The sequence below is a fragment of the Leptosomus discolor genome, chromosome 12 (assembly GCF_034619465.1).
Source record: "Leptosomus discolor isolate bLepDis1 chromosome 12, bLepDis1.hap2, whole genome shotgun sequence".
Lineage (NCBI taxonomy): Eukaryota > Metazoa > Chordata > Aves > Leptosomiformes > Leptosomidae > Leptosomus > Leptosomus discolor.
Window position 1 is genome coordinate 1,244,895 of NC_141402.1, and position 25,019 is coordinate 1,269,913.

Consider the following 25,019-nt stretch of genomic DNA (forward strand, 5'->3'; position numbering starts at 1 on the left):
CCCAGATGTTCACCTGCCAGAGGAGGGTGTAGCTACCTGGGCAACCCTCCTTTTTCCCCTTACCCTTGACAATTTTAAATCCAAAGACTGATTTTACTGATGTTTGAGAAGGGGACATTAAGGTCTGACAAAAAAAAAAAACCAAAACAAACCCAAACAAAACATGTCCAGTATTCCTGCCCCCCCACCCCAAGGGGGCAGCCACGGCCCTGGCTGAGAAATGCCAAAATTTGCCCACGACCTGGGGAAACCCGAAGGGATGCTGTGGGGTCCCACTGCTCCGTAATCCCACGTCTCGGGGCGCAGCGCCTCTCCCAGTGCACGGGACAGACAGGGATCGCTCGTCCCGCCCAGCCGCAGCGCCGCGGGGCTGCCAAGGAGCCCCGAGCACAACTGACGGCTCGCAGCCGCCTCGCTCGCTGCCAGCTCACAGAGCAGCTTCTCGCCTTGCTACGGGTTGTGCTTCCCTGCTCGGGAACGGGGACGGGGGGACGGGTCACGCTCAGGCTGCTGGGGTCCAGGACACGTGAGGATGAGGAGCGTGAGGTCCTCGTGAGCGGGCGCGTGGCCACCTCGCTGCGATTTCAGGTTGACCCACCCAAAGGCTCGGCGCCAGACTCCCTCACCAGGCCGTACGATACCTGCCAGGGACTGTGTCCAGCCTGCAGGAAAAAAAATCCTTTACACCTTTTGGTAAACCTGAGCACGGCGACACCAAGGGTGCCCAGCGGGAGCAGCTGGTGCTGTTCTGTGAGGCGCTGGAGGGAAGGAAACGATAGTTGCACAAACCAGCCATCTTCTGAGTAACGGCTTTTGTACAGGGTTGTTGCTTTCCAAGGGGGAATTCCTGTGCTTAGGAACAAGAGGAAAAAAGTACCGCAGGGAGGTCTGGAGCTTTCCTTTGACTGGGACCAACTGCTCCATCACGGCACCACCACCAACAGACGTATTAAAGTCAAGTGACCCTAGTGTACGTTTTTGAGTGCCGTAGTTTGCCGCTGCGCCGGGGCTCAGCTGCTGATACCAGGGCTCTGAGGGGCAGCTCCCTGGGAGCTGTAATTACGGAGGACGCACACCCACAGGGTTTCATTTAGGAAAGCTGCCCCACCCTCTTCCGAGTCTTTTTCCCCTTAAAAGGTGCAGTAAAGCCCAAAGTCAGTGACTGGCAGCCTGTGCAGGGAGGCTGGTGGAGGGCGGCCCTGCGGTCCTGTGCGTTGCTGCCCGGTCAGTACACAAGCAGGAGAGCGGGCAAGGCCGAGTTCCTGGGGGCTCAGTCACCTCCCCCTGTAGCCGTACCTGCCCTTGACCCCACGCAGAGCTCTGCTGCCCAGCCCAGCGGCACCGTACAGGGACGTGAAGCGACAGAAATACCGGCCAGCTGAAAGCCAGGCCCGACGGTGAGCGTGCAGCTGTAGCGCTCCGGAGGGGCCGCTTCAGAGCCAACCTCCAGCTGCGACCCGGCAGCCTTCTCCGAGGACAGCACCTCTGCTCGGAGACACCGGCCCTAAGGGGGAGGTTGCACCAACACCGGGGCACCGCTCGCTGCCCGCCCTTCCCCCGGCTGGCCCGGCTGCAGCGGCCGATGGCTGAATGAGCGGCTCACGGATCCGGTGCACCCACAGCCCTCCACCACTGTGCCGAGAGCTCTGCGCCGTCGCGAGGGTGCCGCGGGGGCAGGTCACTGATAAAAAAACAGGCGGCGCGACCCAACGGTTTGACATTCTGCGCCGTTCATTTAGTCAGAAGTTAATGGGCAACAGATGGAGGCAAGAAACCCTGTAAATGAGCTGTACTGCTGCCAGCTCAATCAAGACCGTCTTTTCAATTACCTAATTGTCTTTAAGCTTTCGAGAACAGCCAACCGTACTTCAACAGTGTGAGGAAAAACGATTACAAATACTGAAGCGCTACTCTGGGACGGCGGAGTGAGCATTTGCTACGGCAATCGAAGGAATTGCCCGTTTGCTCCTTCCCAGGCGTTTCACTCACCTGATTTCTGTTCTCGTCCTGCCTCAGACGTGCTTGCCTTTCCCTGAGAGAGCAGTTTCCTCCGGAGGAGGCCGGCACGCTGCTGCCTACCCCCTGCCCACGCCGAGCCCTCACCCCCGGTGGGTGGGGGTCCCTCCTGCCAGCCATGCTGCCGGCCTTGCCCACCAAGCCCTGCCTTGGGAGCAGTAACTTCTCCGGCGAACAGCCAGAAAGTGACATTCTTCAACTGCCACCGGCCCACGCTGGAGACCTGTCACCCGCCCCCCACGGAAGGTCCCACCTGCCGCCTCTCCGCAGCAGGTGCTGCCGGCAAACCCTGCCAACGGGCGCTTCTGGAGCGAGCCGAGCAGCACAGCAAGCGCTGTGTGCGATGACAAACCAGCCTCCAGCTCCCCAGAACACAAGGAGTGAGACGTGACAAGACCTTCACGATTCAGGGAGGAAGGAAAGGCCTTGTCAGAAACCGCTAGTGTGAGACTTCAGCATTTTCCATCGTGTTTTTCCCCCCATTATTACTTGCCTGTAACTCTGGACAGAATGTTCTCCTTTTGACAGCATTTCTGATGCTGGACTGGGTCACTCTGTGATCCAGAGGTGACCCCTCTTGGAGCACAAGCCAAACAATCCTCGTCCTCACCCACCAACACAAAATCGGGGCGAATAACCAGACGGGACAAGAAACCCCTCGCAGTTGTTATGCCCGGGGCTAAAAAACCCCAAACCCAGCCAGAGGGGTGCGTGCCTACGAGATGACTCCGGTCTGGGGCACTAATCTTCAAACACGAATCGAGGCGCCTCATTAGCCTGAATTATGAAAGCAGCACTTTAATAATGGAACGGTTTTGTTGCGGTGAACAAAGCAAATACCTTCCTGACGCTCACCGCGTCTTTAATTAGCAGCTGCTACCGGGCAGCGGCAGGACGGCGCTCTGGGAACGCGCTCTCCCCTCTTTGGGCTGGATCTGATCGGATTTTGGCCGGCCGGCCGCTGCGGGCCCCAGCCGAGGCACACAGTGACACCGCGCGTCCCCCGCCGGCCCGGCCGCCCCCGGAGACGCGCCCGTCACCGCAGCTGCGCCGTGGCTGCCCCAGCTCCCGACGGCCGCTCGCCGCGGCGCTCATAACGTTAGAGCGCTGCCCCGGGAGCTCAACAGCACCGCCGGGCACGCTCAGGCTTTCACCGCATTTTATTGAACAACCTGTTGGTTTTCACTTCTGTTCAAGTGCAGAAGCTCCGACGTGTTCCAAAGCTGCCCAGCACAGAGGGAACACAGGGGAAAAAAACCTCCTTCCAATGGCAAACTAAGAACTTGCACTGGCTTCTCCAAGGCAATTAAATAAACCAACTGAGGGTCCGTTTCTTTTTTCAGACAAGAGGTAGGGAGGTGCAGGGAGAAGGAAACACTGGCAAATCTCATTGCAGCACCTGCTTTAGACCCATCTCAAGAGAGATGATGAGATCGCCCTAATCCACACGGTGGAGGTTCCAGTCTGGCAAAGTCCAAGCTTCCTTAAGCCGATGGTGGCTCCCAGCCACGAGGCTGCAGTCAGGCGGGGCTTGTCGCTTCCCGACGAGTTTTTCACAGTCTCTGTATTATTCAAAGTTTCGGAAGAGGATCGGGAGTAGGCAAATGCTGTCAGAGTATGAAAAAGTCTTTCAAAAACGAGTTTGCTCGTGAGAAGCGTGGGTTGGAACGGACAGGCCGCTCACGCCGGGTTGCCGATCCAGCCGGCCGCACCACGGTCAGAGGTAGGTGTGCTCAGACGGTGACCTTCTCCATCACGCTGTCCGCGACGTGCACCTCGTCGGCCTGCACCGTCACGGCGGCCGACTGGCCGCAGATGTGCTGGTGGTCCTTCCAGTCCTGCGAGGGAAGAGCAGACGGAAAGGCCATGAAGAGAAAGGGCCCTCGGGAAGCGCAGCCCGCGAAGCACCGCGGGCCCCGCAGAAGCCCCCTTGGAGCAGCGCCTCCTGCGGCGCAGACGGGCCACGGCAGGTCTCTGCTGCCCGCCCAAACGAGACCGACGACGACCGGGAAGGACCCCGGTGCTGGGTCAGTATTAGAGGCGGAAACACCCCAAGCAGGGTGCTCGCCTCTCCACCCAAAACCCAATCCAGGACATCAGTCAGTTCGGGCGTGGAAAATTCACTAAATCAGAGCCAGAACCTCGCCGTAACCCCCCTCCCAAAGGCAGCCCACGGCGAGGCAGCGCTGCTGGGGCCAGCGCCTTCCAAGGGGTCTTCGCTCAGCAGCGGCAGAGGGCAGGAACACGCCTCCTCCCGCGGCCGGCTTGATCTTCTGGCCTGAACTACCAAAGCGCTGCCCGAACCTGCTCAACCCAGCGGCCCCAGAGCAGAGCTCACAAATACCGGGGGAACCCCAAGGCATCGCTTACCGACAACCACGTCAAACTCCCACCCCGTGACAGAGCAGCGGGCGGGCACGGGCTGACGCCACTGGGAAGCGACACGCTCTAGGAGGGGGACAAGAGGCGACTACTGGTGCCGTTTGCCAGCGCCCTCGTACTGATGCGATGCCCGGGAGGCGGCAGGAAGGCTGGGGAAGCTTTCTGCCAGCAGCACCCGCTGCTTCTTTGGATCTTTTAACTTCTGCTGCGCAGACGGGGAGCTTGGCCACCGCTACACTTGGCTACAGGGGCCAGGAAACAGTCAGGACTCTGCAGCTGCTCGACACACGCGGCCTCGGCTGGTTCCGACCGCGCCTGGACAGCCCCCAGGACTGTCACGCTGCCTCAAGGGACTCGCCCCCTCCTCTGGGGCAGGGGGCCAAGGGTCTTCGTGAGGAACCTGCGCAAAACGTGAGGCACAGCGGCTTCCTCCACCTACCTCCCCATACCTCTTCCCACCTCCCACGTTCAAAATCTTACAGGTCGTCCCACTGTTTCACCTGTAGCATCACAAATAATGTGAAGGACACGAGAGCTGTGTCAGTGACGCAGCAGGGACTGAGGAGTGTCCCGCTCACCAGGAAGCAGCAGGGAAGGGCTGCAGAAGTGCTCCCAGCTCACAGGTCCCTGCAGCTCACGGAATGAGGAGTCCGTGCCCTCATTGCGGGTGTTACTCTGATTTTTACATCACCTTTGAGACGGTGTGTGCAAATCTGGGGCTCTTCCCCACCCATTCGACCCCGCAGACCTGCCCTGCAGACCTGCCCCCGCACTGGTCCCGCTCGGCTCGGGAGGATGCTGGGGCTGCCGCCCCGCGCAAGGCTCGTGCTCGGGCTGCCCGTGGGACACGGCCAGCTCTGCCGCCCGGCCCTCTCGCCGTGCCTGCGCCCCTCCGGCAGCAGGCAGGGCCGTCTGGCTCTCCCCAGGGTCACGCAGCCCTCTCCCGACCACTGGATCTGCAGCTCCCAAGCAGGCTCGTACCTTCCGCTGGCAGAACGTGGAGCAGTAGTTGACTTTGTGGCATCCCGTGCACTCGTTCGTTGCCTCTCGACCGCAGTTGACACAGGACTGCTGTGAAAATGGACGGCAAAGTGACCACGTCAGAGATGACAACAACGGGGAGACCACCAAAGCGTAACACAGGTGCTGTAAAGCCCCCGGTTCCCAATGTATCCTCCGGACACAAGCACAAAACAGGCCCAGCGGCTCCTGGACCTGCCCTCAGAGACCCCCTCTCCTCGCCACGTTAGCAGGGATCACTTCAGAAAATGACAGGGACCTCCGTTTTCCTTTTGGGAGGGCAAGAGGCCCTTCGAAACGTGGGTGAGGCGCTGAGTGGTCATGGAAATCTGTCCACACCGCCCCAGAGATGCCTCCCTCCGCGCAGGTCACGCATCCATCGGCCCCCGCCAGGTTACCGAGGGCAGGCCTGTTCCGACAGCAGGGTACAGGCTACGCCCACGCCATCGATACCCAAACCCCGGCTTTATCCCAAATTTAAAGCTTTAAAGGCAGGTTTGGTCGGTTGTTTTGGTTTACAGTCCTGCGTGTGTCTGAGAGAGGGTCTGAGGAAGGACAACAGGAGCAGGCACAAGGATGGGACCCTGGAGTTGAATCTTTCCCTGTTTTTTTGAGAGGAAAAAGGGATCGGCTCCCGTGGGCCGAGCAGGCTGGTCCCTTTGCCAGGCAGCAGCACAACTACATCAGCAACGTCCCAACAGAGACACGGACGACAGGGGAGTAAAATCAAGGCGGCTCTAACAGGAGCGAGGAGTTAAGCCGAGCAGTCGGGCGAGACAGGAGACAGGGATGAAAAATCACACCTGGTTTTTAAAGGACGTTTGTGTCTATGGCTTTAATCCTGCCTCAGTGACACCAATTAACAAAACCTGTATATTTAGGTGGAAATACCATTGAACTACCGCAAAAACAAGCACTTCACGGAGCGTTCCGTTTCCAACTCATTAAATTACTGGCAAGTCATTAGCACGTCCGAGCAGCGGCGTGAGGTCGCGAGAGGAGGCTGGGAAGGTCCCGCAGGCGTCTCCAGTCCCACCCCTCCTCTCGGCCGAGCAGCCGGCGCCCTGACTGACAGAGCTCCTCGCGCCACCCGCTCCCATCTCACCAGCGGGCCCACAGCCAGCAGCTGCTGGGACTGGACTCTGCCTTCCTGAGGCACAGCCGGGGATGAGCCAGGCCACCAGGAAGGGGCTCAAAGCGGCTCTTTGGGACTTGCAAGGCCTGTCCCAAAGCGGTACCTGATGGAGGCTGTTCCCAACCTACACGGTCTTGGAAAACGTGGAAAATACCGTGTGCGCGGTTGTGCCTGGAGATCCCGGCCAGGCTACAGCTGTGAGGGCTTAAACCAGGGCTCCGGGACCAGCTCAACTCACACCCCCATTCCGAACGCCGGCGGGAACCACGCAGCTTCGACAAGCAGCTGACGGGCCAAAGAGGCAGAGCGCTTCCCGCCCGTCACGCCTCGGCGACAGCCACCCCTGAGGGCGGCGACACCCGTACTGAGGGGGAGCGAGAGCGGTCACCCTGGCCAGACGGCGACAGAGGACTGGGAAACCTGGAAGGTTTGGGCAAGGGGCAACGCTCTGCCCCAACAGAGCATTAGTGCCGCCAGGGAGAGCTCGGAGCTCTGCCGGAAGGCGAGGGCAGACCCCGAATACACGACTCTTCCGTGGCAATGCCAGGCCCTCTGCATGTTTACATGGAACGAGACAAAGACCCTTCCCAAAACACGGGACGTCCCCAGCTCACCTTGATGATGATCTCTGTTTTCCCGTCCACATCTTCCGACTGTTGGAACAACTGGTTCTGATATTGCTGCAAGGAAAAAGACACCAGACGTGTCACTCCACAGCCGGAGCACGAGCGAGGGGCTGAAGAGGGGGCTCTGCAGGGAGGGCCCTGGCACTGAGCTCGCTCCTGGCAAGCCCAGAAGGGCAGCTGAAGGGGCACCTCGCTGTGCCCTCCCAGGAGAGGGGGGCTGTGCCCTGACGGGTGAAGCAGCCTGGGAGAAAGCGGCCTGAGGCGACACAGTGCCCGTGAAGCGCAGCACTGACTCGGAGCCCTCGCCCCACTCCTGCACCTCTGCTCTCAGCCCCCGACACCCGCCGACGGGCACCACCCGCTCGACCCCCTCCTCTCTCCTTTTTGTCTGTCCCCACAGCGAGTCCTCCGGCTCGGCACAGCCCACGGCTGAGGGAGTCACGCCGTGCAGAAGCTACGGAGAAGGAAAAGGCGCGGTAAGAGAGAGGACCAAGCCAGACCCATCCAGATCTCTCCCAGAAACAGCTCCAGAGCACCGACACCCTCCACTTCTCAACTGTTTTGACGGCTCCTTTGCAGCACACGAGCCGTTATTTGCTCACTAGAGCTACACTGCTTAAACGCCCGGCCCTTTTAAGGTTCATTTCATGCTTTCTAGCCCTGAATTGCTTTAATCTTTCTAAAACAGAGTTCAGACGGCCCAGCTGCGAGCTGATTTAATCTTCCACCTTGTTTTCAAAAGGGCTGGGCTCTGCTGGCGTCGCTGCGTTACACAGAGGGCTATTTCAGTTAAAACACTTGTCAGATTTTGACACGGATTCTGTGAAATTTATACAGAAAAGCTGTTTAACACATTTCCGGAGTATCTTTATGATCTTCCAGCAATGTCTTCTGGCACAGAATTTGGTGAGTCCGTGTATTCTCCGCCTCCTAAAGTTTATCTGATATAAACGATGGCTTAATGCACACTCAGAAAAATTACACTGCCAGAGCACCCAGGCCGCTGTGTAAAGCGCCGTCTTTAATCCAGCCCTTTTGGACCAATCCTGCAAACTGTCAAAGACCTCTCCCAAGAGACACCGGGCCTTTGTTTCTCCACTCACTCCCTCTCTTCCTAAACGTCCTCCCCTAAATCAAAAACCTCGAGCCCAACGTTGGGACAGTAGCCAAAGGGTCGGGTACGCTCGGTCACAAGCGGCTCAGCAATGGCAGTGGGGAGCTTCTCCTCCACAGCCGCACCAAGCGCCGACAGAGCACTTGCCGTCCATGACCCCCCCGCAAAGTGCTGCCGTCCAGACAAAGCTTACAAATAGTTTGATATTTTGGGTTTTTTTTTGCAATAAGCACGAGGCATTTTAGCAGTTCACACAAACGCTGAGCTGGAGGGTTTACGGAACGTCACTCCCCAAGACTTCCACGTAACACAAACGTCGCCTGTGTTTGGCGTTCCTTGTCGTGAAGGCCTGCGGGGGCTGAGGACCAGCTGCGTCCGCACCTCCTGTTTGCCCACGGCAAGCAGAAGGTTACGGCCCCCATCGTTCTTAAACAGGCAGCTTCACCCCTGGAGCTGACCCTGCGAGGGCTCTGCTCGTCAGTGAGGGAGTTCTCCCCGTCAGCCGGCACATGAGACACCGCAGACAGCATGCACGACAGGAAAGGCATTTTCAACCGCTTTCTTATGCTCTAGATCAATTTTGTTTCAAAAGAAATGACTGCAAAAGAGATAAATTCAGAAATGCAGGAACTGCAGGGTTTGGGTTTACAAAGTGCCCTCGTTTCCAGGACTCACAAGGTTAACGCTTTCCGACACAGCCTCTCACCCACGTTGCAGACCAGTACACAAGCCCCTGCGAAGGACGTGTTGCCCTCACTGGAAAGAGCAGGCCTCCAGAGAGGCCGAGGACTCACCCAGGGGCATCGAAAGAACTGGCCAAGATGGAAAAACGATTTGGACAAGACCCTCAGTCTTGAAATTCGCCCAGCAAACCACGATCCTTAAACGAATTTACCGACATTAAAAAGGCCGCAGCCAGCCCCAGAGCACCCGTGGGCACTTCCGAATCGCAAAATCACGCGCAGCAGAGCCTCCGTGGGGGGAGGCCTCAGCGCCAGCGCTCGGAATCTGACCCCCGGTTCCTTCAGAACAGCGAAGGACGTCGCCGGACCCCGCCACAGGGCACGTGTGGCTGCGAGCGCAGCAGCAGAGGGGCAGAGAGACAAAACCTCACGTCAGACACGAGAGGAGAGTGGAAGCCAAGTGTATTTCTCCATCTGTTCTCTAACTGCCTACGACGATGGGCATTTATATTCCACGGCCGTACGGCCCGCTGCCTAAACGCTCACCTCCTCCCAGCTCAGCCCCCCCCTTGTTCTTAAGGACTCTGTGTCTGGGTATCGCCGTGTGTTTGGAGCTGCACTTAGGGACCCAAGGGCCTTTCCTCCTGCAAAGTGCCCATCAGACGTGCCATCTTAAGGAAGAAACGGGACTGCAGAGGCTTCCAACTGATGCTGCACTCGTGATGTTTTATGGTTTTCACTTGCTACATTGAGCAGCCCCCCTTCCTGCCACAGTTCCTCTCCGATGTTGGCACTTCCACCTTCAAAACTACACAAACGAGGGGAATAACATATTCCTAAAGCTCCTTTGAAGAGCCCTGGATAGTACCACTAGCAAGAGTGCCCGGAGCGAAACAGCGACGCCTGCTCGGTGACTCCGCAGGTACGAACCTCAGCGCGCAGGCGGCACAAACGCCTCCCCCGCTCAAAGGGAACTGGGAGCTCGAGCTGCCTGTCACAGCCCGGAGCCCCACGAGCACCTGCCGCTGCTCGGGACAGGGCACAACCTCTGGTATTTAAAGCCAAGTCAACCAACCTGCTGCTATACGGGAGCAGACCGGCTCATTTGCGGTGTTTAATGGACTCCAAAGCTCGTTAAATACTAAGAGAAACACAATACAGCGAGTGATTGGCCACGTACAACGAGGCACATGAGCTGTGATGAAGGATTCTTAATGCTTCATTCCTTGCTCCCCAGGAAGCCTGAAAACGAGCACGCACGGAAGTTTTCCTACGCGTTTGCTGTTCTTGCCACTTCTCTGCTCCGCGTAAACCTGGGGCACCTCACGCTTCCTCCGAAGGGCAGGTCAAGCGCTGTCCCGAGCGCTCGGCCTCGCTCTCCTCTCGGCAGGCAGAGGCCACCCCCTCCTCCCCAGGGACGGCAGAGGGATGCGGTCAGGGACATGGACAGTTACAACATCAAAAGCGCTTAAACTCCTCCAGAGCCGGGATGCTGTCCCGGGGGAACGGCTCTGCGCCGCTGCGGAAAGGGAAGATCCCTGTGAGGCACAGCCAGGGCAACGCCGTCCGTGTGTCCCGTTGGGAACCAGCCTGCTCCCAAGGGATTTCTTTAATCCTGCCAGGCATTCAGTCACCCTTCCAGGAAGAGCTGAGCTTACAGCTCGGTGACAATTTAATCTGGGGCACAGCCTGGGCTCCGCAGCTCTGATACACCCACGATCGTTCGCTCCCCAAGAGCCAGGAGCCCCCTGCTGCACTGCGAGCTGGCAGCTCCCCCACAGAGCGGCTCCCACACCGCTGCGTCCCCTGCCCTGAAACGGGGCGGGGGGGTGGCGAGAAGGGTCCCCCGTCGGTTGGCCCTTGGAAGTTCTGTCCGCGTCACGACCCCCAAGCAGTCAGAAAGCACCCGTCTCCTTCGGATGAAATCGCTCCGGCAGAAATCGCGAGCGCAGGACGACACCTCGTCCTCCCTCTCACGCGCCTTCACCGCCACAAAGAGCAGTTTGAGCACACACGGGCTCAGGGCGGGAGAGAGACGTGGCGTCATAAATCACCGAAACACCCACGAAATCAGAAAAGCACCTTTGACCAACGCAAAAGCAGACAGCCAATTACTTGACATTTATTGTCATCGTTTCCAATCATTCCAGCCCTCTACCAGAAACCCAGAGTTTTGTCCAAAACTGGAATTCACTAGAAGGGGGTCAGAAATGGCTGCCTGCGGTACCAGCTGGGTGGATGCAGAGGCCAGCACACAGCAGCGAGCTGGAGAGTTGGTGGTTGGCCATTGAACCAGCAGTCCCACGAGCAAGTGTTGTTATCAAACTACTAAACTGTCGAGTACCCGTGACGCAGCCAGAACGGTAAGACACACAAGTTGTGTAACTGGGGAGTCAAGAGTTACTGGGAAAGGGGCTTCCTCTGGAAACACGCGCCCATCCTCGCCTTGCAAAGTCAGCACTTCAATCAATACACAGGAGTGCTTTTTAACTCCCATTCCCAGGGCAAGAAGAAACTAGAAGCGAGGTGGATTTGGATCAGAGGGTGAGGGGAATGGACTCTGAACAACCACTGTACTCCAGAAACCACTGTAAGGATAAACAGAAGGGACGACAGCACAGAAACTGGAAAAAGAGCAGAGAACGGAGTTAAACAAAGTCAGATGTTCATCTCTAAACTGTGTCAAAGCTCCCCATTTTTCGGTACCCCACGCTCCACGCAGCTTTTCAGCAGCAAACGGCCCGAACCTAGCCAGCAGCGCGGATACCCCCTCTGCCCAGGCGGCAGGCAGGGAAGAATTAAGATTCTCAACGTATCACACACCTGCACATCAAGGATGCAGCGTACAGAAGAGTTTAGCAGAGACAACGTGGCAAAGAATATCAAAGACGCTGCAAGGACTGTCATGGGGGTTCTCAGCTCTCAGCAAAGTCTTCCCACACACTTTTCTTCAAGGTCTCTTGCTGCACACTCGTGCCTACGGAGTCAGTGGAAAGCTGACGTTAGCAATAACGCCGATGGCAACAGCGGGTACGTGGTGTACGGGAGGGGAGCTCATCAGCTAACGACCACGACACCAGTTTCACAGAACGTTGCCCCCCACCTCGCTCCTTCAAGTCCACACCAGCAGCTGTGGATCTGGGGGGGAGAAGGGGAACGCGTTCAGCCGTGCATGGAGCCAGATTCGGGGTGCGTGCCTGAGCTGGCGTTAAGAAGAATCCAGGGTCCCTACCACGCCTCAGGTAAAGAGAAGAGCAGCAGGGAGAGCAGGGCAGTCCTTGCAGATGAGCCCGCACAGAGGAGAGAGGGGCCGCGGGGCACAAGCTGACACTCCCGTCACGCCAGCCGGCCTGGCAGCCTGACCACAGGACTCACGCCAGATCAGCTTGGCTCGCACCAGGCTCAGCGAGACGCCTCTGAATTCGGCTGCTCATCTTCCCCATGAACTCCACAGCTCGCTGGTCTTTTTATCCCTCTGCCTCTTTGGGCCACCGAAAGCCTCTTTGCTGGCCCTGCTCACCTGACAAGGAGAGCAGCCGCCGCCCGGCGGAGCGCTCACCACCTCTCCTAGACCAGGATTCCGTGTCCCCATCTCGGAAGCGTAAGGATGGCCGACGGGAGAGCTCAGGACTCCCGCCACCACACAGGCTGTACTGCTAGCCTGGGCCTGCAGCTCTGGGGATCCCAGATCCTCTCCCCACGGTACAAGTAACTCAAAGCCTTCTCTCGGTGACACTGCTCGCGAGACATTGAGAAACAATTTCTACCACCGTTACAGCCAGCGAAAACCAGCGAGGTGCTGCTCGGCTCATCGCTCAGCCAACAGGCGCCCTTGGCTGAGCCATCTCACCTCTCTGGCACAATTACCTCTTTCCTCTCCACGTCGGCTTGAATTTTGGCTTGCGTGACAGCAGCCTCGCGGAAGGAGGAGCTGGCCTGTTTGGCCTGTTCAATGAGAGTCTTCAGCTGCTGGGCGGTGTTGAGCAGGGAGTTGACCATCTCCTCCAAGTACAACCAGCTCCGCTGCTCCGTCACTTCCAGCCCATTCACCACCGAAGGGGATATGGCTTTGGTGGGGGTCGTGGGGGGCACCGCCAGGGCAGGGAGCGAGGTTAACACTGAAGGTAAAGAAAGAAGAAGAAAATATATGGAATTAGGGCATTTCATTTCCATGAAAACACACATACCACACTGAAACACCAAAACTTGTCATACAAGGTATTCACAGCTGTGTTTCAAATACCCTGGAGGTTCTGAACAGCAATGCTCATTGCAGCTCTGAAACCTCTCCTTGCCTAATCCCAAGGGTGAATGTGCACAGTCCAGATGGAAGTTTTGGTTTCAGACACTCCCATCTCCCGACATTTGCTTTACATCGACCGTGTTGCACAGTTTTTAAGAAAGAAGTTTCTTGTCTGCAGCCCCTCCTTCCAGAATCCTAACTACAGCCCTTCACTCTGGTGCAAACTAGAATGCTACAGGTATGAAACAAAAGACAGAAGCACAGGAGCCCGGCAATACTTCTAAACAGACTTCAAGGGACAAGTAAAAGACGGAAAAAACCCACCGACAATTGAGGGGTCGCAGCCTTTACTTTTTCATACCCTAACCACAACGTCACCAGTAACTGCAGGGTGCAGGAAGCCACCAGAACGAAGCGAACCCCCTGCCCTGGCAACCTAATCGCACCCCCCTCGAACGTACCTCCAACCCCCTCAATTATTGGCACTCTGCAGTCCTCCCTTTCCCAGAGCCTGTGTCAGATAACTAAAGCCCTAGAAAACCATCAATTCTGTCTTAGCTTTACCTTTGCAAATGTTCCAAACCCAGCAGTTATTGGGTCACTAAACCATCTACTTTTCACCACACTGGGGTGGCATATACAGTGTGAGGAAATTACAGCTAGATCCAGGAACCCAACCACACACAGTGGAAGCTCACCTCAGGCAACATTTCCAGGAATAAATGTTATCTGGCTTTATCGGCCTTACTTTTCCAAAATTCAACTCGTAACTCCAGTGCTAAATACTCGCCATCTGCCATAAGATTAAGTCCAAGGCATTCCTGTCTACCAACCGCTGACCTCTAAATGCCTCACTAAATCGTTCACTAGAGAAAAGAGGGCACCAGAACTTGGGGGCTGTGCAGTCTTATTACCCCCAAATCTACTAATTTCAGGATTTTTCCTCACACAGAGGCGTTTCCGAACCATTCAGCACACAGAAAAAGCACAAAGTACGACAGGCTGAGAAACCATAAACCTTCCTGGATAGTTCTGCACGGTTGGGGGAAGAGCTGTTCGTAGTCCAGGCACCAAAAGCTAATCAGCTTCCTTCGTTTGACAGCATCCACCTCAGGAACGCAGCACCGCTCCAGCCGATGGATGCTGCTGCTGCCCTCGGAGAAACACCGAGCAGAGCCGGGAACGTAACCTCGGAAGGGCTGAGCCACTTGGATCCCCTTTGCCCCCCGCCAGTGCTGCTCTCCTCCCAGAAACATCACCCACAGCACCTCCAGCACCTCTGCCAGGCAGCTGGTCACGCAGGGCCCCCGCCCTGGAGCCCCTGCAGCGCGACCAGGAGAGCCCTGCAGGCCCCCCCAGCCGGGCACGGACCAGCGCTTCCCTGAAACGGGCCACTGTGGGAGCCCGACTCTCCTCCTTGAAACCCGAGTTGAGAAATTCACTAAAGGCGAAGTTCACGAACAAAATGTAGAGGCTGAAGGTCTGAAAAGCACTTCCTTCTCGTTCACTAGTCATTTACTAGTCATTTACTAGTCATTTACTAGTCATTTACTGTTCCACTCTCATATTCTCATTTACTCATTCATTTATCAGCCTCCCCTCGCAATCTGGTTTGGATGTCACCGCACATCCCGCCGTGCTGGCCCATCTAAGGTGGCCCCAAAAAGCCAGGCAGAAACAAGCCTCAAACCTCTCCCCCTGCAGGACAGGGACACAGGACAGCCAACTGCACAGCCCAGGTAAAAACACAGAACAGCCGGCGCCCCCACTCCGGAAAAAACCTTGACTACACTTCAAATGGTCCTTAAAATTCAGCTGTGAATACTGTCCTGAACAGCAACACGCCAACAGGCCGTGCTGCACCTCCAGCAGTTCACGGAGGAGCTCTCCTCCGTCCAGCAGACAAGCAGGACTTCTCCCAAGGCTGCACTGAACACCCAGTATCTTCCAAGACAGCGACTAATTGATTAACATACTGACCAGTAACGCTTTAACCCTTTCCAAGCCCTATCTGGCAGGATTTCAGGCAGGCAGCAAAGGCTGAAAGAACCAGCGCAGGCTTGGAGAGAGAGGACAAGTCTGGAAACCCACGGCACTGCGGGTCACGGCGGGTTGGACGGGCGACCTTTTCCGGCAGCACCGCGAGTTCACCGTGCGGGTAGGGGGACGTTTTATGGGTAACAGCCCTTAATTAAAATAGTCATTTCCATCACCTCGCACATGACTGAACCGAAGGGACAGAACTATTTGCACTGAGATACGAGTAAGAGATAAACGGCTCTTTTATCAGCAGCTGTTGGCAGAAGAGCCTTTCCCACTGCTGCACCCCCAGCACAGTATTTATCCCCGCGTGGCGTTTGATACCTTATCTGCCGGGCATTACTTCCGAGTCCTCATTTTGGCACAGGCAGATCAGTCAAGAGAAAGTATTCACCGGTGAAAAAAATTATCAACATTTAATTAGTAACATCAAGATCTGACTGAGACTGAGAACCAACAGGATTTTTTCGTGCCGGCCAGAGCAGGAACACCCCGTGCTGCTCCGAACGAGCAAGTAAAAGGCCACGCTGAGGGGAGAACAAGCCTCCAGCCTGCACCAAGGAACGCAACGTGGCTGCATCATCTTTTCTTAACATCCGAGAGAACAGTACCAGGGACCAAAGCCTGCCTGTCTCACAGCTCCTGCGCCAGCGACACCAGTGTCAGCGTAACGTCACCACCTTCCACGTTTGCGATTCCAGGTTCTTCAACGCTGCCAGTCCCGGTCAGTAAGGGAACACTCGAGCAGCATTGCAGTTCACCTGATTTATCAGTCAGCTCTACACAGGACAGTCTGTTACACATAACACACAAAATAATTCCATTTGAAGAGGTATTTGACGGTCAGTTTAACCTCTCCTGTCAAACACTGAAGGGCTGATTGGAATTGGTCATTTTTCACACCGTGTTTTCTTTTTCCCCTCCAGAGCCCAGGGGAGCACAGCAGAGCTGGCTCTCGCTGCACCTGGTAACCAGCACCCACCGTTCCAGCACAAACATCGGTGCGTCTCGACACTGGATGGGAGAGCAGCGCACCAAGCCCGCCCAGACTGCCTCCCGCGCGCACCGGCCGAGTCATCAAGAGATGTGGGAATTTTTGGAAAAGCTCCTGTGACGTCATTTTAAAAGGGACGGTCTCCTCAGATCAAACGCTAAATGAATGTTTGGCCACGGTGCCCAAGCGGTGACAAAAGCCTTAGGAGAGGCCGGGGCTGCAGGATGATTTAGGCAGCAGGATCACAACAGCCGAGAAACCAACAAACCAAAGTTCTCAATAACGGCGTGAAGCGCTGCCCCCAGAGCGGCAAATCTGCTTGTCCAGATCTTAATAACCACAACCCTCGAAAGCAAAACCGAGGAAAGTTTATTTTTCCGCCTCAATCTTTCCCTCTGCTGAGAGAGAAGGTGACACTCAAGCACTGGGACACAAAACATACCGATTTTGGGATGGGATGTCGGCAGCGCGGCTTCAGGAAAGGGCGAAATCTGGCAGTTGTCCTGGTAACTTGGGTAGTGGGGTTCTGGGTGACTGACCCGGCACGGCTGCTGGACGTTGGCATCCTGAACTGCGGAAGAACAAGGAATCACCATCTAACACAGCGGTCGGGCGTTTCTTATGCTTCTTTCACCCTTTTTTTTAACATTTTACACAAGTTCCTACGCTCTATGGTAAGTCCAGGGGCTGCCAATGAGAAGGAGCAGCGTGATCTCACACAGGGAGCAAGCAGGGCAACCCTGTACTGACTTCACCTCCCTCTGCTTTCACTTTCCAAGGCAAAGGCGACCGCTGCCTTCCCTCCCGCACACCCCTGGGCTGGCTGTAATCCCAGGACGCCGACCCCTGGCTCGCAGAGCAGGGCAGTTCCCTCAGCAGAGCTCACAACCCCCTGTATGAATCAAACTGAAAGAGCTGAAATAGACGTCAGGCATTTATATTTTGTTTGATTTATTCTGCCATTTTTCAGCCTTTTTTCACTTCAACACTCAGCTAGTTTTCTTTGGTAGTATTTTAGGACAAAGGCAGAGTGAAAGAATGACAGAGATGACCACAAAACCCTAGAAATCAGCAGAGGCGTACACGGGCAGCTGCAACATCTGGACAGAACTTTCAACTTCTTTTGTGCAACTGCAAGATTTCAAGCTGCTGAAATCACTTCAAAGGAAGGACAGCAGGTTATGTGGAGTCTCCCTCGAGAAATAAATCCCTCGGGCAGCATTGGAAACGCTTCTGCCTACAGCAGTGGGTGTCCAAAACGGTTTTTCTCCTTCTCCCAGACTCTTACCAGCGGCTCCAGTGAAAACGTCGCCCTGGGACGGACTTTCCGAGATAATTGCTGTGGCTTCCACCGTCGATGCACGGTCAAAGGTCAGAGCACCGGAGGTAGTGATCTGTCCGGAAGGAGTCACGGTGACTGGAAATAGTAGAAGCACTTTCATAATTAACACTCGGCGCGGGGGCCTCGGTTGTCGATATCCCTGTTCTGAATCAGCCCAAGTCAAGACACTCACAGGTCAGCGAGCGGCCTGCGCTAACCCCACTTTGGGTCACACCTGGGACCCAGACAATTGGAAATGGGAATAAAAGCCCCATTTGGCTTCTGAAGGCACTGGCTGGCCTCCCGCAGGCCTCTCTTTATTCTCTGGGTGCCCGAGGCCAGAACGGTCCCTCACCATGTCCTGCCTCCCAAGGCACCACCTTTCCAGCTATTGTAGGAGCAAAAACTTAACACCTACGGGAAAGGTTCAGCGGGGCCACAAACCCCAGCAGTTTCCAGCTGATCCTGATTTCCTACCACTGTCACAAGCCTGGTCCCTACTACTTAAATCAACGTAAAAACCTGCAGATCGTAACTAATTCTACGACAGATCTGGCTGGGTGTCTACACAGGGAGGTAACACCTGGCCAACGCAAACAACAAATCACAAAATCCTTCTGGGGGAATCTATCTGAGCGGCTGCAAAACGTTTAAAACCCTTTTTAAACAGGATTAATGAATCTAGCACCATTCCTTGGCAACGGGCTGGTTCTGTGGCACGCTGCTCAGCCAGGAGGATCTTTTCACAAACAACGTTAAGACGTTGAGGCTGGAGATTCACGCGTGGCTACTCCCGAAGCAAGCAGCCCTCCTCCCTCCCAACGCCAGCATGAGCAACCGTGTACCTCCCAGCACCTCCCACGAACAAACCATACAGGGTAAACCTCTCTGGGGGATGAACCCCCCCCCCCCCCCAAGACAACTCTACAGAAGCCTTGTGCGCTTCTCCTCCCGCTGCAGCTGGGAAGCTGCTCTGACTGTTGGCTGTTCTGGTTCGGATTTCTGTGGCTTCCCCCTCGATTTGCTTTGTCACGTTACCGTCCAGATGCTGGCAGTGTGACAGAGCAGGAGGACACACGAATGTGACTGGGAACGCGTGAGCTGGATGAGCTCGCAAGTTAATTCCTGTTCTCACACACGGTTCGACAATCAGAACCGGTAACAAAGCATGTCCTGAACGTTAGGGAGGAATTTGCAGATGAAAGTGTCACCTTCTGCCTCCTTCATCAACGACTTCCAGGCTGTGGATTGCATTCCAGCTGCTTAGAGCCTACTTGTCTACGTATTTCAAGAAGCAGCACAAATCTGACTCCATGGCCCCCGCCACCTCCTGAAGGACAAAAACCAAGCTCAGAGGAGGGAACGGGGATTTCCGGCAGAGCAGAAAAGAGCTGGCCTTTCCCTCAACAGGAGGAAATTTCTCAACTGTTGTTTCTGAAAAACCTACCCAAATCCCGCTGCGGATCAAGGCCAGGACTCCACAACTGCCCCTGCACGGCCAGGCTGAGAGAGCAAGTAGCAGTGGGAAATACAACCCAGATCCCCCTCAGAACAGAACATGAGACCTACTGCTCACTGCAAAAGGATGTTAAAATACTTAAAACCGGAGCTCCTGGAGGTCTAGAGTTGCACTTTTTCCTACTTGACTTGCAGTCCTGATGTGGCAACACTGTGCTACAAAATAGGAAGCGAAATTAGCTGAAGGCCCTGAGCCAATGAAACTATCCAACGGAAAGGAAGCGGCAAAAAATACGACACTTTTCTCAGTTGGCTACTTCCAACTATCTAGTGTGGCAATTCTCCACCAAAAAAGTCATTTTCACCAAAGAACCTACATGTAGTAGCAGCTGTGGCGGGAAGCAGAGTGATGTTTTTGGGGCAATCCTTCTTCACGGCAGTTGCAGGCACTTCGTTTTCTTTTTTCCGCCTTTTATACGGTACAAAGAGTCGTACGGGGCCACTCTGGGCAAAACACAAAAAAAAAAAGAAAAGGAAAAGGAAAAAGAAAAAGGAAAAGGCATTAGCTGGGGCACCTCTTTGGAGACTTTGGGTTTAATCTCATCTTCCCAGATGCAGCTAAGGTCAAGCAGCCCGTATCCCCACGGAGGATGTAGAGTTTGCAACAATTGACCAAAAAACTTCTCCAAACCAGAAGAACTTTGTGAAAAAGAAGTTACACTCAGCCCCCTCCAGCTGAAGAGGCCCAGATTCAGCCTCTTCCCACTATTATTTAAGGAGCAAAACTGAGCAAATAATTGACTGCTGGCCAAGGCTGTGGAAGAGAAGAGAACAGGCGTGAGGGGAAGACAGGAGACAGTTCGTTTCAGCCTAGGAAACAAGGAAATCGTCCGGTTCATAGCAGAAAAGAAATGTGGAACACTACTTCAAGTCAAGCTCGAGTCTTCTGCTTTCAGGACTTCAACCTCATTTTTGAAACAAACAAACAAACAAACAAATCAACCCCAAACCAACAACCAACCGACCAACCCAAGCAGTTTAATATGAAACTCCGGATCCAACAGAGTACTATGTTACTTCCTTATCAAAACATTCTTCCAGCTCAAAAAACTGTGAAATTCGAGTGGAAAAAAAAGATCGCAAATAGCTTCAGCATCTCCAAAAGCCATTTTACATAAATAACATTATTTAGGAAAAAAAAAATTAAAAAAAGAAGACAAAAAGCCTTGACTATCACCCAGTTTTACTGAGGCTGCTGTGCAGCAGCACTGGCAGTTCCTTCTCTCCTTCCTTTGCGAAGCACGGACACAGCTCGCTGCAGCCACACGCTCGTCAACGCTTCCAGGACGCTCGTGACCTGCTCGCGAACGGCTCTGGCAGCTCCACGGATGAATTGCTTTGAAAGGAACAGATGTAAAAGCTACAACTCACCAGAGTCATGTCGTCGCAGCAGGCAGCACAAGTACAAGAGGCAGCGTGAGGATTTAAAATCCCATCCTGAAATCAGAAGATCACTAGTTCAGTGTTAAGAGTCACCAAACCCACCGAGAGCGCGGCTGTTCTGCTAAAAGATTCGGTCAGCAACCACAGAGACGCACCGATTCCCACCCTGGGCCACGCAGAGGGGCCAGCTCCCCTGCGTCACGGTGACGGGGTGAGCGGATGGGAGGAGAGTGAAGGAAAACCGAACAATTTTCAAACCAAAAGGCAAGGATATGTGAGACTTTATGAAGTTGTTTTATTTGGGACTTTATATAAAGCTTCTGCCCAAGCAGAAATCAGCTGTCCACCTAACGGCAATGCCAAATTCTCCACGAGACTCCTGGACACTGTGGGAAACAAAGGACCCAAAGCAACGCTCAATAAATGGTGCAAGGGAAGAACACGTTTGCCAGGCAAACAGAACGAAGCAGGTCAGGTTACTGAACCACAGTGCCATGGGTGAGCGCTCACTCCTCAGGTCCTGCGATACACTCGGGGCTGGACTCACCAACCCCTTTTCGGGCACAAGCAAGGTTTGCCTTGTGCTATTTGGAAAAACATCTCGAAAATTTCCTCTCACGGGGCTGATTCCCAACCAAATCCAAACGTTGCTCCCGAGTGGCCCCGCGGCACCAGCACCCCCAGCCTCTGCCCGGGCTCCACCCGCCCCTTCCCGCAGAAGGGAGGAAGCAAACTTAACCTTACGTGAATAAGGCACTGCAGCGGCCTCCCAGCGTAGCGGATGCTCCTCTTCCAGTCTTTGCTGCTGGCTCGTCCCGCCATAGCTTCAAACTCAGTGGGGCTGTACCAGTTGTCCCCTTGCTTAATGCACCGCCCACGGCCGCCTGAAATGAAGTGGGAGAAAGCACGTGTTCGTAAAGGTCAAGAATCATTTCGCCACTTTCCTAAAGACAAAACAGCAGTTCCTCTAGAGCATTCACCAAACAGGCCCATTTGCTGCTTCTGGTCATCTAGGATATCAATGCCCATCTGTTATCTTGGCTGTGACAATGACAGCTCCAACTTTGGGCCTCACCAATGCATCAAAACGCTAGAAAACGCTAGGAAAAAATCTTCCCCAAGAAGTATAAGTCTTTCTTGGATAAACACTATGAATTTAAGCCCTTCCTTAATTTGCACTTAAATTTCTAATCCTTCTGGTCGTGAAGAAAACTCTCTATCCACGAAGCAAGCGCTGTGCTGTGCAATCAGGCTCGCCGACAGACCATTTCTGCTGCTGCTTTTGCAGCCTTTCCACAGCGCTGGAAGAGAAGAGGAGGGGCTAAGGCGGCTAAGGAGTCCCACTAGGAGACGAGCTCTGTATTTTCCATTCCAGCAGGGATTCTGCAGAGCTTTGGAGCAACACAAGTCTACTTCTGAGACAAAAAGAACGTTAGAGGAGTCAGCTGTTACCGAGGAGACTCACTGCACAGCAGCCTGCCGCTTCACGATTTGAGAAAAAAGTTTAAAAGCCTCTGAAGAAAGAGCAAAACAGAAGAGAACAATAACATGGAAAGGGACTAGGCTGGCTAGGAAACTCTCTTTTTTCCCTCACAACAGGCCCTTAAAAGTGGTGTGATTAGAAGAAGGGTGCACGGAGTGAAGGAGGAGCCGCCACACCTCCGCACCCAAGCGGTTACCTGAGCCGAGTCTGTTTTTGTACAGGATGCCGCTGATGTTCCGGCACCTCACCGGCAGCTCGTTCTCGTACACAGACGGGTCCCAGTTATACTTGGTTCCAGTTTTCTCTTGGACGGATGTTAAAGGGGTAGGAGGAGATTGCGGTCCTTTGGAAAAAAGAAAAGAAAGGTGACAGCAACCAAAGAGCGCCCCGGCTACCCCTTCCCACGCTCAGCTCAGCCGGGGCAACGGCGTCACGCCGACACCTCTCCACAGCAACGTGAGCGGCAAGGTGCGCCACACACAAAAAAATCAGCTTGAACGTTCTGAAAATGACTGGAAAGAAAGGAAAGTGCATCTGAGGAAGCAGCCGGGGGGATCTTCCCTTCCCAGAGGCTGATCCTGGAGGGTGGCTCAGGCCACTGAAGGTGTGCCCTGCCATCGTGTGGGCAGAAAGGAAAGCGCCAAGCACAACACCTCAGCAGTAAAGACACGGGCCACTGGGACAGATAAATACCAGCAAGCGGCCCGAGTGGAGATAAACCTGTATTCAAGGAGCCTTCAAGAACCGGGGGACTCGTATTTTTATTGTGGATATTCAAATGATCCATCTGCCTTTGCGGGTGGGATGGGTGCAGGGAGGCATGCGACAGCCCAGCAGCAGGGCAAGATTTTTCAAGAAGCTTTATTGGCAAGGGTTAGGGCAAAGAATGAGAAAATGAAATACATTTGACAGGAGAAAAACCACCAAAAAGTTAAGTATTCTTCTACTCCCAAGAAATACAAGAGGGGACAAACGATCCTTATAAGGCAACTGCACAATATTATGGTTTTTAATCCTAGAGACACAATTAAAAGTGGAGAAGGAGCAACCCCTCCGGGAGAAGGACACTTCAAAACCAGATTGCCTTATACCTGGTGTGAGAGGTGCTGATGGCCCCTTCAACCCTGTGGTTTCTACAATGCTGCCGTCTGTGTGAACCACTATGAGGGTGGCTTTTTCAGTATTCAAGCTGTCCCCTATTTGGAGGGCTGTTCTCCCAGACTATAGAAGAAATAAAGAGTTTAAATTAATAGAGTTAAAATACCAATGTATTTTTGTACTCCCCCAAACCTTCTCAAAGGTACCCAAAACACCAATCAGTATGGCAGTTACCAGGTTAGTTCTTGAGGTTTCAGGCAACCAAATTCAAAGGTTACGTGTTCCAGGCTATCAGTTCCATTACAGAATGAGTATATGGGGGTGGAAAGGTAAAAAAACCTTCAAATGTGATAAAGAAAAAACTGACACGGCCCCCTGGCTAACGGTTTTGTGGCTTAAAGCCTGTATACTGCGGCGAAAAGGTATCTTTGACCTTCCTACAGCTCAAACACAAACTGAGCTCTTCATTCACACTAAGAAAGCACATGGGACTTCGCTAAGGCCTTCGAAGGAAAGGACAGACTTACCAGCACATGTCCTGAAATTGAAGCTGCATTTGCCACAGACGTAGTGAAAACATTGTCTGCGGAGGCACCAACGTTGGCTACTGTCACTGTGGTGACTTCTGCAACGTAAAATAGACACGAAGTTAATATTCTGCTGCATCCAGAGAGCCTGATAAACTGCTAAACATCAGAAATTATAATGGCATTTCCCTCTTCCTTCCTGTTCAAAATTAACTTTATTTTTCCTGACACCTTTGTTATAAACACAATCATTCTGATTTGTATTAAGCTTCGGGTTGAACGTGCTTTAACCTCCTCGAGACCGTAACAGTAGTTACCGGCATGTGATGAACTAAGGGAAAAACGAATATTGCAGCTGTACTAAAAATAAACCCCCAACTGTGATGCTTTTTATTAAAAGAGGGCTGACTGGCACCAGGAGAACGGCTGACTCTCCCTCCGCCATATATTAATTTCCAGGGTGCCGTTACCTGAACCCCTGATCCAGCTAAAAACTGCCCACACTGCCAGCCCGGTGTACCTCTGCCGGACAGCCTGCTCGACCGCCCAGCTACAACCGGGGGGTTTCAGGGCCGGGAATGAAGGAGCAACTCTGGAGCTCCCGTGAGGTGTGAAGGGCTCTGGAACTGTCTGCGTATGGGGGCTGGCCTGCAAAATTCTGCATGTTTCAGGGCGCTTTGTTAACGGGACACAGGGCCTACGTGATTTTTCGACGCACAAAGGCCGCTCTGGCTCATTTTACTTCACGTTACGCGGTGCGGGAGTGCGGAGCGAGTGATTCCCGCCAGTGTGGGGGCGACGGCAGCCTCAGCTCGGCGCCGCACCGCACCCCCTGAGGTAAATGACCGCATCCGCACGGCCCCGCCCCGGCTGCGGGGGCCGAGGGGCCGGTCCCGCTCACCGCGGGATGGCCGCGATGGCGGCGCTGAGGCGGCGGGGGCTGAGGGGAGCTGCGCATGCGCACTCCGCCCGCCCTGACCTGCGAAGGCGGCGGCGGCGGCCTCGTCGGCGCTCGGCAGGGGCTCGGCTCCCATCTCGATGTGTTCGGCATCTGCCGCCATCACCGTCACCGCCGTCACCTGCGCTGCCGCCGCCGCCTCCTCCTCCTCCTCCTCCTCCTCGGGCTCGGGCTCCGCCTCCGCGGCAGCCGCTTGCGGCGGCGGCGGCTGTTGCTGCTGCTGCTCGGGTCCTTCCGCGGCCGCCGCAGCCGCTGCCGCCGCCACTGCGGCTGCCGCCGCCACTGCCGCCGCCTCCGCTAAACCCAGCTGCTTCGCCGCCGAGTCGGCGTCCTCCATCCGAGGCAGCCGGCGGGCGGGGGGAGCCGAGCCCGCCCGAGCGGGCCCCGACACCCGCCGCTGCCCCCCCCCCGAGGGTCCCGTGCGGGAGCGGGGGCCGCGAGGTGGCGGGGGGGGGCGGGGGGACGCGGGCCGGTCCTC

At 55.0% G+C, this 25,019-nt stretch overlaps 1 protein-coding gene across 7 annotated transcripts; it reads right to left on the reverse strand.

Moving 5' to 3' along the window:
• Positions 1–3,141: 3,141 nt before the first annotated feature.
• Positions 3,142–24,878, reverse strand: DEAF1 (DEAF1 transcription factor). Of its 7 annotated transcripts, none has more exons than XM_086472073.1 (13): positions 24,810–24,878; positions 24,563–24,713; positions 23,584–23,681; positions 23,050–23,179; positions 22,155–22,301; positions 21,220–21,359; positions 20,464–20,529; positions 19,410–19,536; positions 17,542–17,670; positions 16,696–16,824; positions 12,844–13,094; positions 5,380–5,469; positions 3,142–3,854 (listed from the first exon to the last, which is right to left on the reverse strand). In XM_086472073.1, exons 1-13 carry the CDS (start codon positions 24,876–24,878, stop codon positions 3,750–3,752), a joined length of 1,632 nt encoding a protein of 543 aa, XP_086328199.1. In that variant the 3' UTR covers positions 3,142–3,749. The 7 variants fall into 7 exon arrangements, with proteins under 7 accessions (XP_086328199.1, XP_086328195.1, XP_086328194.1 ...); XM_086472069.1 differs by adding an exon at positions 7,168–7,233 and having other exon boundaries at positions 24,563–24,878; XM_086472068.1 differs by adding an exon at positions 7,168–7,233 and having other exon boundaries at positions 17,542–17,703; positions 24,563–24,878.
• Between the last annotated feature and the right edge of the window lie 141 nt (positions 24,879–25,019).

Coding starts and splice junctions, on each gene's coding strand:
- DEAF1 (XM_086472068.1), bottom strand. CDS start 24,878: ATGGAGGACGCCGACTCGGCGGCGAAGCAGCTGGGTTTAGCGGAGGCG. Junction 21,360..22,154: donor CAAAAACAGACTCGGCTCAG/GTAACCGCTTGG, acceptor ACTTCATTTCAG/GCGGCCGTGGGCGGTGCATT. Junction 19,537..20,463: donor GCTGCGACGACATGACTCTG/GTGAGTTGTAGC, acceptor TGTTTTGCCCAG/AGTGGCCCCGTACGACTCTT.